This window comes from Chionomys nivalis, chromosome 1 (genome assembly GCF_950005125.1).
Source record: "Chionomys nivalis chromosome 1, mChiNiv1.1, whole genome shotgun sequence".
Taxonomy (NCBI): Eukaryota; Metazoa; Chordata; class Mammalia; order Rodentia; family Cricetidae; genus Chionomys; species Chionomys nivalis.
In genome coordinates, this window is record NC_080086.1 from 25,759,210 (window position 1) to 25,774,387 (window position 15,178).

Genomic DNA, 15,178 nt, shown 5'->3' on the forward strand with positions numbered 1-15,178 from the left:
GGTTATTTAGTAATTCCTCTTTGATATCTGGCTTAAGAGAAATGAGTTGGCTTCTCATACTCGCGTTTCCATAAGCCAGGCATCAAAGAAGAGTTATAAGCCTGTGAAACAATGCATTCTTCTGCCTTCATTTTTTGTTCTGAAATTTAGGGCTATCTTTGTTTTGTTTTTAACTTTTTATTTATATGAAATACAATGAGTTTTATCATTTAATTAATTGATTAATTAATATTTTAATGCCTAACATGGCAAATACCAAGAGCTATAATTCAAATAAGCAAATTGGACTTGTCAATTAATTTTTCGGAGTGTAAAGGAATCCTGGTACTGAGCAGCTTGAGGACCATTGTACCAGTGATGGGATAACCAGACTTGAGGACCACTGTACCAGTGATGGGGTAACCAGACTTGAGGACCACTGTACCAGTGATGGGGTAACCAGACTTGAGGCCTAACTTGTACCAGTCAGTGATGCAGTAACCAGGCTTGAGGTCTGACTATACTCCATAACTCAGTCACTTGTCATCAAACCACAGATTATAGTGAGTCAAGGATTTCATGGTCACAGATTCAAACAAAAATTTAGAATATTCAGGGCAAGGGGTTGCATTCATACTGAACATGTGTCTACTTTTTTTTCCTTTTCATTATTCTCTATTCTCACTATCCAATATGGTATGACACTTATCTACATAGCATTATAATGTATTAAGCAAGAGAGAATAATCTGCAATAATTTAAAGTTTATGAGAGGGGCCAGGTCAGTGTATGAGGGCGCTTGCTACACAAACCTGATGACTTGAGCTTGATTCCCAGAACCCACATCAAGGTGGATGGACAGATCTGATTGTTCAGCTGTCCTCTGATCCCCCATGTGTGTACTGTGGCACATGAGACACGTATAGACATCGCTTCTCTCTCTCTCTCTCTCTCTCTCTCTCTCTCTCTCTCTCTCTCACACACACACACACACACACACACACAAACAACAACAACCACAGATGCTGGAGAACTGGCTCCATGGTTATGAACACTTACTGCTCTTCCAAAGGACCTGAGATCAATTCCCAGCATCTACACAGCAACTTACAACTACCTTCCAGTTCCAGGGAATCCAATGATCTCTCTAGGACTCTAATGCTGCTACATACACACAGTAGATACACACACACACACACACACACACACAAAATTTAAAAATAAATAAATAATTACATCTTTTTAAAGTAACACAATAACAATAATTTTTAAATAAAATTAAGCATACAAGAAGATAGGGGCAGACTGCAATGAGCTGGTATGCCATTCTATGTAAGAGACCTGGTCATCAAAGGGTCAGAAGGCAGGGGTTCTAGAAGCATAGGTGGACCAGGACCCCAACCCATTCCTTTCCAAGGGTGTGACTTTAATAAATCTATCCCACTTATTGATACTGTCGTTTCCTCTGCTGCATGAGAACTGTAGGAAGAGACTGTGTGTAGCCCATGTCTGCGTCTCTTCCTCTCTGCTTCTCTTCCTCCTTACTTATGACTCTCAACTTTCAGCTTCCACTTGGGTGCAGCTCCCAGGAATGGAGATGCCATGTTCTTCCCTGTCTGCTGTCCAGGGCAGCCCCAGCACACTCAGCTGCGCCCCGAGGAGAGGAGCCTGCCTGACTCCATTTTAAAGGCAGCCATTATGCTGTGCTTTTGATGTGATGACTGAGGTGCTCTCTGTTTCCCGGAACCTGACCTTCCACAACCTGTAACCTTGATTTGTTTCTGAGAATTCCCTTACCCTCCCTGACCTTCTCTGACCCATGCCTAACCACATTGTGAGTAACCGGATGGTTTTTTTGGTTTTTTTTTTTTTTTTTTTTTTGGGTTTTTTTTTATTTTATTTTCGAGACAGGGTTTCTCTGTAGCTTTGGTTCCTGTCCTGGAACTAGTTCTTGTAGACCAGGCTGGCCTCGAACTCACAGAGATCCGCCTGCCTCTGCCTCCCGAGTGCTGGGATTAAAGGTGTGCGCCACCACCGCCTGGCTCCGGATGGCTTTTTTAAAAGACTATTTTTACTTCCTTATTGCCCCTTTCTGTCTCCCTTCTGTGAAACTACTTGTGATTTCACTCCTTGAAAGGAGCCCAAGAGATGAATTTGGGGCTTCTCTCTCTCTCTTTAAAATATTTATTTATTTATTATGCATACAATATTCTGTCTGTGTGTATGTCTGCAGGCCAGAAGAGGGCACCAGACCTCATTACAGATGGTTGTAAGCCACCACGTGGTTGCCGGGAATTGAACTCAGGACCTTTGGAAGAGCAGGCAGTGCTCTTAACCACCAAGCGATCTCTCCAACCCTGGGGCTACTCTCTTTAACCTGTCTTAGGAGGCAGTTGCTCGCCAGCTCTTGGTCACCTACCAATGAAAATCAAGCTTGTTTCAAATCTGGCTCAAATTGTGGTAGTGGTCTTGTTCTTGCCATTGGAAGTAACAGGATAGACGCAGGAAGGTACCTTGCACCTTCCAGGAAAATCCTCCTTTCCTTTCCCTTCTCATTCCGCTGGCACGTGACTGTGGTGCCTGAGCTCTAGATGACATCTTGGGTCATGAGTACAAGTTCCATCCTGAAGGCACTGAGAAATGAGACAGAAGAACCCAGATGCCAACAGCACAGGACTCTGGCCCGGCCCTGCACATCCTGCCCTGAGCTGCACATGAGAGAGAAATGCACTAACTACAAGCCATTGTTACCTTAAATGTCCTGTCCCTCATGGCTGGATCTACCCAGGTAGTAATACCTACCTCAGAGCGTTGCTGAAAAAACAAAATTAAATGAACTCAAGCAGAGATGGCTAGCAAGTACTCTCAGCCATTACCACTCGCCAGTTGTCTGCACAGACTTCACTTTGGCTCTCTGCAAAACCATTCTGGCAGGGACACAAAATAAGGGTCAGCTAATTCGCACTTCCAGCATCTTCTGGCTCCAGTGCCCGGCACCAGCCACTTCTGTCTTTTTTCATCTCCTGTCGGTTGTGCCAGAAACTGGCAGAGAACTGCAGCCCCAACTCCATCAATCCATGACTTCACCCTCCTGGGCGGGTGTGCAGACCCAATTGTGGCCCATCCTAATCCCATTTTCCGCTCATCAGAAGAGACCAGGCCTCTTCCCTGGGGATGTTAGGCCCCATCTAGGGAGAGGAAGAGAAAGCAAGAGTCTCTCCCCAGGGGGGTGAAGGCAAAGCAGGAGAAAAACCAAGAGCCAGAGGTCCAGAGCTATGCCATTGTTTCATCTCAAACAGCTGACAAAGGAGAAGGGGTGGGGCATGAGCATTCCTAAGGCCTGAAGAGAATACAGAAAGGAGGGCGTGATGTATAAAACACAAGCTGTTTGCCTGGCCCTGATCTTTCCAGCTCCAGAGTGGGCCGCGGTGTGAGGCTGCCCCACGTGGAGGAGGCATCTAGAGACTAAATTGGTCCAAAGCAGTGGGTTCAAGAATTCACTCAGGGCAGAAGACTGTTTCCCATTGGTCAGCCAGCAGGGATGAATGGGGCAAGGGAGGTCACTGATTCAATTTGTAACTGTTGGCTGCCTTGGTGGTTCTATCTGTATTCCAAGCTACTGACTCATGGTCAAGATTCAGATCTTGAGCCTGGTTCATACCTGTCTGTCAAACAGATGGGGTTTCTAGAGATTCCTCTCCTGAAGATGGCTGGATGGGATGCTCATAATAAGCAGGGTGACTAGATATAACATAGTAGAAATGTCTGTGTCTACGGAGGCCTCCCTAGGTCCTTTTCACTCTGCCCTGGTCTCTTGGGAGCGTATGAGTAGCTCTCCAGGATCGGCAAGACTCTGTCATCTGGGAGAAGGGTTAGTCATTGACAATGCAGGAAACGTAACTCTAACTTTAATAAATTAGGGATAAGAAAGTTTATTCTCAAAGATGAATGATCATGGCCCAGGAACACAGATTCTGGTTACTTCAAATTCCATGTTCCAATGTGGTGACGGTTTCACTGAACTATTAGTGCAGTAACAGAACGAAGAAAGTCATACATGAAGGCACTTTTCCCATCCACTGGTGGAAACATTAGGTAGGAGGATTAAAGCAAGTGAGGAAGTCTCTCCTCTAAGTCTCAGACGCTCTGCCAACACTCCTAGCCTTTTGGTTGGTGGAAGCTGGTGACCTACTCAGTAAACGCATTCTGAAAGGTTTTGTGTGTCAATCACAAGGATGGAAAAGGTAGGCCAGAAACGACTCTAGAGAGCTGAAGAAAGCCCAGGACAAAGTGTGGTCGAGCGCTGAAACTGCAACATTCTCACCTCCCCACGACCACTCGGTCGGTCTGGTACAAGGGTCCGTGGGAGGTGCGGCTTCCCTCTAGAAACTGTTACTTACAGTCTTGTTCCCTGGTTTGCAGTTTAGAATCTGCCCAAGATCTTAAATAAAAGGTCCAATCTGAACCAGTCTACACATCCTGCGCCTAGCGAGAAAAATCAGCAGCTCTGTGGCAGGAGTCAAATCACCGGAGCTGCCCCGTGGCTGCTGCCCCATGGCTTACCATCCATCAAGCAGTTTGTCACCTACTGACCCCAACAGTGCTGCTGTTGTCCTTTGTGATGGGTTAGGTTCTCTTGTGTCTGGTCCCTGGATCTCTGCCTGGTACAGTTTCAGCATTGCCCATGCCATACCAACATCTCAGTGAGTGTGTACGGGTGGGTACTATCCCATTCCTCACCCATGCTGGGAGAGGACAAAGGAAAGGGAACACCTGAGGAACACACTCACCCTTCAGTGTCCATAGGAAACTGCTTCTAGAACCATCCTCTCATATCAAAATCCATGAATGCTCAAGTCTCTGATGGAGCCCTCACACCTCTTCAGCATGCTTCCAACACCGTCTAAGTGACTTGCACTGCTAACTCTGATGTCAGTACTGGGAAAGGGCTGTTATAGCATATCATCATGGAATGAGAAGAAAAACCCCGCGTGTCCAGATGGATGCTGTCTGTCTGCAGTTAGTTGAATCCACAGACATGGAACCCATGGATGCAGAATGTCTGTATTTTGTTATGGCCATTATGGTTTGTTGTGTCGGGGAGGAATATGACGCTAGGATTTTATCCAACTCTCCTAAAATTGGGGTAATGTCAAATTACCCAAAAAGCAAAGTACCAACCAACCCAAAGGAGATCTCTGAAAACTCATAGCAGCTCCTGAAGCTCAGCTGTAAGGCTAGACCATCATAGATCACCAGAGTCGTCATTGTCACCACAACCACTTAGCTCCTCTCTTGAGCTGAGGCTCGGCTATAAGGCTAGACCATCATAGACGATCACCAGGTGTCACTGTCACCACAACCACTTAGCTCCTCTCCTGAGCTGAGGCTCGGCTGTAAGGCTAGACCATCATAGACGATCACCAGGTGTCACTGTCACCACAACCACTTAGCTCCTCTCTTGAGCTGAGGCTCAACTGTAAGGCTAGACCATCATAGATCACCAGAGTCGTCATTGTCACCACAACCACTTTGCTCCTCTCCTGAGCTGCTCTTAGGTGAACACATATGAAGCAAAGGAAAGGGTTCTCTTATTTGAGCACTCAGTAGAGGAAGCTCTCTTATGGGGGGGGGGGGTACAGAGAGGCCGAGCAGGAAAAGAACCCACGTGAGGACATGAAGGAGGGAGTAAGCCTAAGACTCCTTCCTGCTCCTGTCTGTCCTCTGTATTAGTCTCACTCCTTGCTTAGCCTTTTGGTGTCTCAGGAAAGACTTAAGAAAGATCACATCTTGCCAAAGGGAAACGCCCATGGATGCTTGTGTTCAAACCCATGCCCTATCTGTAAAACTACCTCAAGGTGCTGTCATTTAGCAACTAACCTATACTTGGCTCCCTGAGTTTGCTGACTTCTATGGGCCAAACTCTCCCTGTACAACTCTCTTTGAACTGGAGCTGGAGAGAAGGTTCATCAGTTAAGATCTTCCAAAGGACCTAGGCTCAGTTTCCCCCTTCAGTACCCACATGATGGCTCACAACCATCTGTGACTCCACTTTCAAGAAATCTGACAACCCTGCTGGCCTCATGAGACAACAGGCATTTGAGTGGTAAACCAACATACATGCAGGCAAAAACACCCACACACATCCAATAATTTTTTTTAATGAATAACTTTGAATCCCAGTCAAGAAAAAGAATGACTGTTCCCAACTGCCAAGAGCCTACTCCAGACCGAACTCCTTGATGAAATCACCCTCCACACACCTGTCGGTTCCCCATCCGGCTCCCTCCGAGCAGACAGCAGAAACTGACCACACACCCTTCACAAATAATCGTGTCATGAGGACGTGAAGAGTGAGCTACTTTGTCGCCAACAGGATGGGTACTTTGTGTGCTTCCCTGGGCTATTGAGGAGAGGTGCTGTGGGTGTTCAAAGTCATCAACAGCTTTACAAATATTAGCCCACAAGACAGGTGACTTCCTGAAGACAAGGAAAGCAACAGGTGAACATTGTCTCAGAGACAAAGAACGTTCTCTGGGATGGAGGGCGGTGAAAAGGCAAGACATATGCAGCACAGAAAAATGGCATGCACTTCCATAATAAACTTCAAATCCAGAGGTGGAAAATCTAGGGTTGTTAGGCAGTGGATTGAAGCACTATGGAGCAGGGACTCACACATCAGCCCAGAGCAACTATACTGGGAGGGTCCTGCAACTCCAGCCTTCGAGGACATTGAAGGACACGCAGAGTCTGCACGTGAGCAGAAAATAACAGGAGTACTCTCTTGAGAAGCCAGGGAACTTGCTAGAGCTGAGTTGTGTGGGATGGCTAGAAAGACCCTAGTGAGGCCCATCCAAGGCCTTGACTCCCCAAACCAAGATCACAGCCTACCCTGTCTATTTGGCTGCTGTTTTCTGGGAACCCAAATGCAGTGGACAAGGAGATGAATAGGTAGCTTTGAGAATCTCATCCAACCCTTGAGTGTGTGGGGACATTTCTTCTGCTTCTGCCCCATCTGAGAATGCTGCTGCTGCTGCTGGATTTTCCCCTACTGCCACTGGATTATCCCCTTGCCGTGGGTCAAGTGAAAACCAGCACACTCGGGCATCCCAATAACAGCAGGACATCTTGAGGACTAACTCTGAGCAATTATATGGAAATAGTTTAATGCTAAGCATGGAAGTATCCTCACACTCTTGTCAACAGCCTCAAAGGCAGGAGCCAGTCTTATTACACTGGGGAATGTGACCTGAGGTTGGTGATGATGGAGATGGGATCTCCCAGGCCAGGCCAAGGCCACCAAGTGCAGTGCTGTAGGCTGAACCATGTCCAGTAGCAACACGCCAAGTGGGTAGCATTTACGTGGTAGGCATGGTCATCACCCATGTGTCTGTGTGTTATATGATGTGCAGCGGTCATGGTCACTGTGGCCCATCTCCATTAGATGACAGAAGATTATCTTGGGAAGGGGGTGTGTTTTTCATAGCTAGCAAGGCCACTCTGTAGGCCAACAGCAGCCCTATGTGGCTTTGAACTCCAAACTATAGACAAGACACAGAGCCAAGACCACCATCCCCTTATGATGCTCAGCCTTTCCCCCATGCTCCCCAGACTGAATTTTCCAGAAGGAGAAAGGCTAATTAAGGATCTTTCTGAAATGTGTGTTGTATGGTAACCATAAGCAAATGAGCATCGCTTATCTGAACATGTATGGCCTGGCTCCAGACTCAGCTGGAAAAAGAAAAGAAAAGGGAAACCTGCAAAATTGCACACAATCCAACAAGCCATTATCAGTCCCTGCAGAGAGAGGCACCGGGTCTGTTGGTACAACGTTCCTCCCCAAGGAATAGGTAACATGACCGGGCTCTCTGAAAGGGCTGACTCTTAAGCTCAACTTTGGAAAGGCCAAAAGCAGGAGAAATAGAGGTGACAGATTCCAGAAGCTGGCCAACCTCGGAGTTGTAGGCCAGGGCAGCCTCTCCCAGAACTCTCTACCACTCCATCTGGTCCTTGAACCAAAGGGCAACCGCTGGTGACAGATGCCAGGTTGCCAGACCCAATTGCTGAGCCTGGAGCCCAGTGGGAATAAGAAGACAAAATAGTACAAAAGACGGTACTAATCACTTCCCAGGAGATGAGTCGCTGCACAGCCAATGACGGAGCCCCGGTTGTGGGCAAACACGTTCTGATTGGCTAAGGGCAGAGTTCAGTTCTCCAGGTAAACAACCTGAAACAGTGTGCTGGGCTTAAAGGGGTTCACGCCTCAGAGAGATTAGGTGTGTGTTTGGAGCCTTGGTCTCTAACGAAGAACCAAGTACTCAATTTCTTAAGCTGTTCCCAGGACACTGGTTAGCAAGGACCTAGCACACCCGGGGGACAAAATGAGTAGTAACATGCAGCTGGGGCCTTAAAACAGTGTCCCCAGAGAAGAGCAGAGTTGCTTCTACTACACACACCTTTGTCTTCCGTGAACAAAGCACTTGGTCTTCCCCGCCCCAACTCAACCTCAGTATCAGGTTCTCTCCAGGAAAAGTCTGTCTGCACCTCCCACTAACGCCGTATAAGTGGGATTGATCCTTGGTACTCTGAGCGTGGGGACCATCTGTCAAACCCTTGCTGTACGTTGGCCTGTGTTTGCAAAGTTAAACAAACAAAATACACCCTGGGGACCAGTCGCTCTCAGCACCGCATTGAAGGAAGGGAGATGGGGAGCCAGCAGCCAACCGTGGAACTCTAAGTTTAAAAATACAAAAGGGGACATTAGAAAGCTCTTTCTTGTATAGGACCTTGAATGAATTTCTTCTGAAATTTGTCTGGATGACCAATAGTCGCTAGACAAAGGCTTGCCTCCGTCACTTGGCTATTTGAATGTATCATTGTGCTGGGGTCTCATTTTCCTCCTAACCTTGTGGAGCTGTGTTCAACTACCCAGCAAGAAACCACTTATAACTGGGAGGAGGGGTCTTCGGCTTCTGCGTTTGCCGGGACTGTGCTCACTACCCCTACTCTCAAAGCATGTCACTCCTGTGGGGCACACAAGACAACAGGAGACTACCAGGTGTTACATTGTCACCGTTGTCATCGTTATCACTCATACAGTGGAGCACTACTGGGGTCAACACTCATGCAAGCGACCTTCCTCTTAGTCTTTTCCAGTGGTCCTGGTAGGTCCTGTCCCTGAGCCTGTTTCACATGTGTGGGAACAGAGGGTTGAAGAATGAAAAGCACGGATTTCAAAGAATAAGGCCTGACTCATACCCCTCCGTTAGCACAATGCCCGACTGTTTGCTTCTCTGTTTCTGTGGTAACCAAAAGCAACACGGGGAGGAAAGGGTTTATTTTAGCTTACAGGTTATAGCCCAGCATCAAGGAAAGTCGGGGCAGCAACCTGGAGGCAGGCAATCTCGGAGGAACACCCCTTGCAGCTTCTTTCTTGACTCGCTTATCTTGCTTTCTTGTACAATCCAGGACATCTGCCTAGGGAGTGGCACCACTAACTACAGGGACAGGGCCATATCAACTATGAAGGCAGAAAATGCCCCACAAACAAGCCCACAGGCCAATATGATGGAGGCGAGTCTTCAATCAAGGTTCCCTTTTCTGGGGGACTCTAGTTTCCGCCACTGAGAAAAACTGACCAGCACACCCAACCACGGGTGAGAGGATCTCAGGGGGTCAGCCCGTTAAGGGCAAACATCAGACATTTCAAACTGGAGAGTGGGGGGAGGAAGCCCCACTTCTGCACATAGTACATTCCTCTTGGCGCTGGAGCTCAATCTGCCTTCTTAGCGTCCCTAGCTGTGAGCCAGGTGACTACCCAGAGGGCCCAGTGCCACTGAAGCATCGGCAACGCAAGGGGAAAAGGCTTTTAAGATGTGTCTGTTGACGAGTTGAACATTGTCTATTTAAGAGTTTAGGCCGCTACATTTAGCATCCGCCCAGGATATGCTCCTGAGTCTGGCATGCTCCTGCATTCAGGGGTTCAAGGAGTTCCGTGAAAATATCAAAGATCCATTTGATGAGTGACCAGCTATCGGTGAAGCTTTCTCATCCTAAGCTGGTGTGTGAGTGACTGTCTCTTGTTGGTGGTGTTTCTAACGTTGGAGAGGTGGATTCACTTATTTATGTGAAGATTTGGGGGAGTGGGGTTTCTACTAGTGAAGAATTCTGGCTTATTCTTAGGGTGATCGTTACAAAGCTCTAACTAGCACCACCTAAAGTATATGTCCCCCACACACTGAATATTTTAGAGACCTATTCACTACTATATTTTGACACAACCCACGTACACAATAAAGAATTTAAGAACTAAAAGGAACCTTAGGAATCTCGTGACCTCTGGCTCCTGAAGAAGGGAAGGGTACAATTGCTCGCAGGTAGAGGGATATGGGCAATTCTGCTGCAGTAGAGCCATGTCAGCAACACTTTCACAGGTAGGGTGATGTGGGCAATCCTGTCGCAGGCAGAAGGATGTGGACAATCTTTTTGCAGGTAGAAGGATGCAGGAAATCCTTTCACAGGTAGAGGGATGTGGGTAACCTTTTTGTAGGAAGATTAATTCAGGCAGAGCTTTTTTCCTTTGCTTTTAAACAATATAAGATTGAGACGGAGGGAGCATCCTTACCAGATAACAGATACCAGCACTTTCATCCTTGACCCAGGTTCCAGGACTATAATAATTTCCATTGTCTGGCATCATGTGTTTTGTTATTGCTACACAAAGGGGTGGAGATACTGACCACACCCACCCATTTTTTAAAGAAAGTACAAGGCCAAGGAAAATATTAGAATTAGATAAAAATTCTAGCCAAAATAAGTTTTCAATTAAAAAAGACCCAGGAGCACTCCATATTGAACAGCCAGAGGGACCCATTTCCCACCCAACCCTTGAAGAGAGAAAAGGGACCAAGAGCCCAAGTTCCCCGCTTAATTCCAGGAGCCACACACCATCCAGACCACATGCAGGCTAGACTACCCACCTTCTGCGTGTCCCCAGAAGAACTGTTGCAGTGACTGCTGGGAGGAGATGCCCGTTTACACCGCTGCTCCCCACTGCTCAGGGCCCAGGAGTTGGCAAAGTCATAGGGGTCGGAGGTCAAGGCCCCTACGGAGAAAAGTTCCCAAGAAATGATGCTTCAGTTCAGCCTGTACCAGGCTGCATGACAGCTATCAGTCAGTTGTTGCCTGAATCAAACTCCTGCTAGCTGGGACCACAAGCATGTCATACCGTACTCAGCATCACACTGCGGGGCACGGGTAGTGGAGCTCAGCAAGTGCGTAGGGACTTGACTAACTGATGGAGGAGTTACTTTCATTTAATAAAGAAACTGCCTTGGCCCATTTATAGGCCATCCCTTAGGTGGGTGGAGTAAACAGACAGAATGTTGGGAGAAAGAAGCCGAGTGAGGAGTCGCCATGATTCTCCCACTCCAGACAGACGCAGGTTAAGATCTTTCCTGGTAAGCCAGCTCATGGTGCTACACAGAATATTAGAAATGGGTTAGATCAATATGAAAGAGCTAGCCAATAAGAGGCTGGAACTAATGGGCCAGGCAGTGATTAAAAGAATACAGTTTCCGTGTAATTATTTTGGGTAAAGCCATACGGGCAGCCGGGTGGCGGAACACAGCCCCGCCGCTCCTATTACAACAACTAACTGTGGTCAGAGGGAAAGATACAATGAAGGGGGTGACATGAAAGAGGATGAGGATGTCATTGGAGAAGTTCTGTGTGCAGAACATAGAGATCATTGCAGAAATCCACAGCTGGTCCAAATGTAGAGGACAACTGACTGTGGCTTGCCCAACCCCAGCTGATACCCCTACAAGACAACCCCTACACCTAAGACTCAATAACCTCACAAAAGAGGAGCAGAAAGATTTGAAAAACCAGAGACACAGGAAGTCTGTTGAGGCATGGTGTCTTCTATATATGACAGAGAAGCTGCACCCATGAGATGTCAAAAACATGACTGTCTGGACAAGCGACACCACCAGTGACATGCCAACATAGATGGGGGAACTCTGACAAGGCCCCGCCCCTAGATGAAGTTCTAGAGACAACTAATGACTGATGGGAGAGGGAGAATCAGTCTCCTCTGGGAATGAGCCCCCAATGGGCTATTCAGTGGTAAGGGGTCAGCCCTGAACAAATACATACATATAAAGGCAACACTAAATGGATTCATCAGGAGGGATGTGTGTGTGTGAATGTGTGTATAGCAATAAAGAAGAGGTCATAGGAGGAAGAGAGCAGAAGACACACAAAAGGAGGGGAGAGAGAGTAGAAATGATGCGATTCTCAAAAATAGTCGTTGAGTGAATTTAATATTTAAAATATTTTAAAAGAAAGATGGAGCCAGTGACGCTGTCCAGCCTCACTTCTCCATGCCTTGAAATGCCCTTCCCCCTTTCTACGGACCACTCTTCTCCTCCTTTGCCATGGCTCCAGTATAAAATGGCCCCCTCCTAGCTCATGTGATCAAGACTTGGTCCTAAACTACTGGTACCTTCTATAAGCTGTGAATATGTATTGCTCTTATTGGGAAAAAAAAAAGCTGATTGGCCCATTGGCCCATAGCTAATTGGGCAAGACAACCTGACATAGAGAATTCTGGGAAAAAGAAAGGCAAAGTGAGAGGAGTCACCACCAGATGCAGAAGGAGCAGGAGATGAACATGCCATGCTAATAAAGGTGGCATCACGTGGCAGAGTGTAAATAAGGAATATGGGTTAAATTAAAATGTAAGAACTGGTTACTAATAAGCCTGCGCTATTAGTCGAGCATTTATAATTTATATTAAGTCTCAGAGTGGTTATTTGGGAACAGGCTGTTGGAACAGAAAATGTCCATTTACAGGGGACATTTAGGAGATGGAAGCCTAAATGAGAAAGTGGCTTACCTAGAATGTGTCCTTGCCCTGACTTGTCCCTGTGTTTCTTCGTTCTGCTTTCTGTCTGCCATGAAGCAGGCTCCTCTACATGTTCCTGGTGAGCAGGCCAAGCATTCAGACCACCCAGGGCCCAGCACACCAGAGATGCCTTCAGAGCCTCTCTCTAGATCCCCAGGAACTGCCCCAGCCGCTTGCCATGATGTCCCACCTTGGCACAAGGCCTTGAATTAATGGAACCGGGGACTATGGACTGAAATCCCTGAAACTGTGAGAATGAGCCCAAAACAGATTCTTCCTTCTCTTTCTTATCGGTCTCAGATATTTTGTCCTAGAGACAAGCACATTTTTATCATTTTGACCGTCTCCACTCATTCCTGGAAACAGAGCCCAAGATCAGCCAGCATTTTTGAACCAGCTCTCCTTCCTTCCCCAATCCAGTCTTGTGGGGTGTGCCCTTCTCCGAGTTCAGCACCCCAGGCAACTCTCCAGAAAAACTCTTATCTTTCTTTGGGTTCCTTTTCACCCTCTTTGACCTTTGTGCTAGTTTTTAACTGTGAGCCCCTTAATGAAGGGCACGGATACGTGTGTGGCTCTGCCTTCTGAAACAGTGGATTCTGGATGCTCAGAACATTTGTGCAGAGTGAAGATAAGGATGTGATGCAAGTTCTAAGACCCCTGTCACTGTATCTTCCAGGCGCTTCCAATACCCAGGCGCTTCTGTGTTTGGAGCATTCGTGCTATTACCGGTTACCATAGGAGACTCAAAGACCTCCACAGCCTGCACAAAGGTCCCTACAACCTGACAGCCTTGCTGAGTACTCACTGTGAGGGTAGTTCCTATCTGCTGTTTCTGTAACATCTCTTACACAGCCAGAGCTGGAAGGGCGATTCGGGGTCAAGGAGTGCACATGGGAATGAAATAAACTGTGTCTACCGAAAGAGAAGGTGACATCTAAGGTTGGATGAGCAGAAAAGAAATTTCCCCTTCAATGATGTGTTCATTTTTTAATATTCTATACATATTATACAGCTAATTAAGTGATTCAGCTAAAGGTCTAGGGAGGAGGTGCTTCTCTGGGATCACCTGCGTGGGTCCTATGTGCAGTCATGTGTATCCTCAGTGGACAAGCAGAGGGAAATCAGATGCAGGCATGCATGGGGGAGAGACCAGAAGGGCACGGATGCAAGCCCAGGGCTGCAGCAGCACCTTAAGAACTAAGGAACAAGTCCTCCCCTCAAGCTTACAAGAGGGAACACTGTCCTGCCAAGGCTTTGACTCAAGGTGCTGAGCCACCTGGTGTGTGGTAACTTCTTGGAAGTCAGAGGAAACTAATAGACCAGGGTAACCCAATGAAGGGAACTGAAATTTTCACAGTGTCCACTGGGTACTGGATGCTGTGATAGGTGCTTTTTGGTACCCAGCCACTCACATCACATCTTAAGGAAGAGGTAGAGAACAGATCTCATGTGGATGGGAAGTTCCTTTTACCCGTCTAAGATCGGGGCTCCTCCCTTCATCCTGGGCATCTAACTCCTTATTTGTACAGGAAGAGTCAGATTAGGGTGGCCTCAAAAATATTTTTCAGTCCTGATTTTGTATAGTGCAAAGCTTTATGGCTAAATATGAAGTGAAGCAGAAGGATTTCCAAAAGATGGAATTACAAATATTATTGCTTAAGGGGGAGGGTCTCAGAGATCAAGAAATAAAGCAAGCTGATAGAACTCTCAGAAATCAGAAACAAGGTTAATTGTTTGGGGACAAATAGTATTGGGTCTGAACTGAGAACTGAATTGAATAAATCTCTTTCTGGGGATAGTTCTAAAAACAGCACCAAAAACTGGACTTTTGCCAACAAATATCACTGTCTTTCCCATAGCATGCTCATATATATATATATATATATATATATATATGAGCATATATAAGGTGGTGTGTGTGCATGTGTGTGTGTGTGTGTATGTGTGTGTGTCCTACAATAAGAAAGAAAGGTCTGAGGACTGGGACCTCCTTTCCCAATAAAGTAGATTAGAAGAGTCTGAGCTACGCCATTACAATTGATAAATGTTCTATTGAAGTCACGAATAACTTCATAAAAAGCAGACAGAGTCTCAAGATAGAGACAGAAAAATGAGGGAAGGAGAAGAGGAAGAGCAAGGATAAAATGGGAACCGGAACAGACAAGTCTGAGTACTAGACTGAGGGCAGCCATATTTTCAAAGGAGAGTCTTGAACTTGAATGATGGGGGAGGTGGAGCCAGACCCTGTCGTGAAGGTGTGACCCTTCAAGAAGGCTCTCTGTGTGAAAG

The 15,178-nt window shown here is 46.8% G+C and overlaps 1 protein-coding gene across 1 annotated transcript in view; it reads right to left on the reverse strand.

Moving 5' to 3' along the window:
* Positions 1-15,178, reverse strand: part of Vwf (von Willebrand factor) — a 155,276-nt gene that overhangs the window by 114,949 nt on the left and 25,149 nt on the right. Inside the window, exon 6 of the mRNA XM_057772108.1 lies at positions 10,959-11,083. Within this exon, the coding sequence (XP_057628091.1) occupies positions 10,959-11,083 (125 nt within the window). The remainder of the gene's footprint in view (positions 1-10,958; positions 11,084-15,178) is intronic.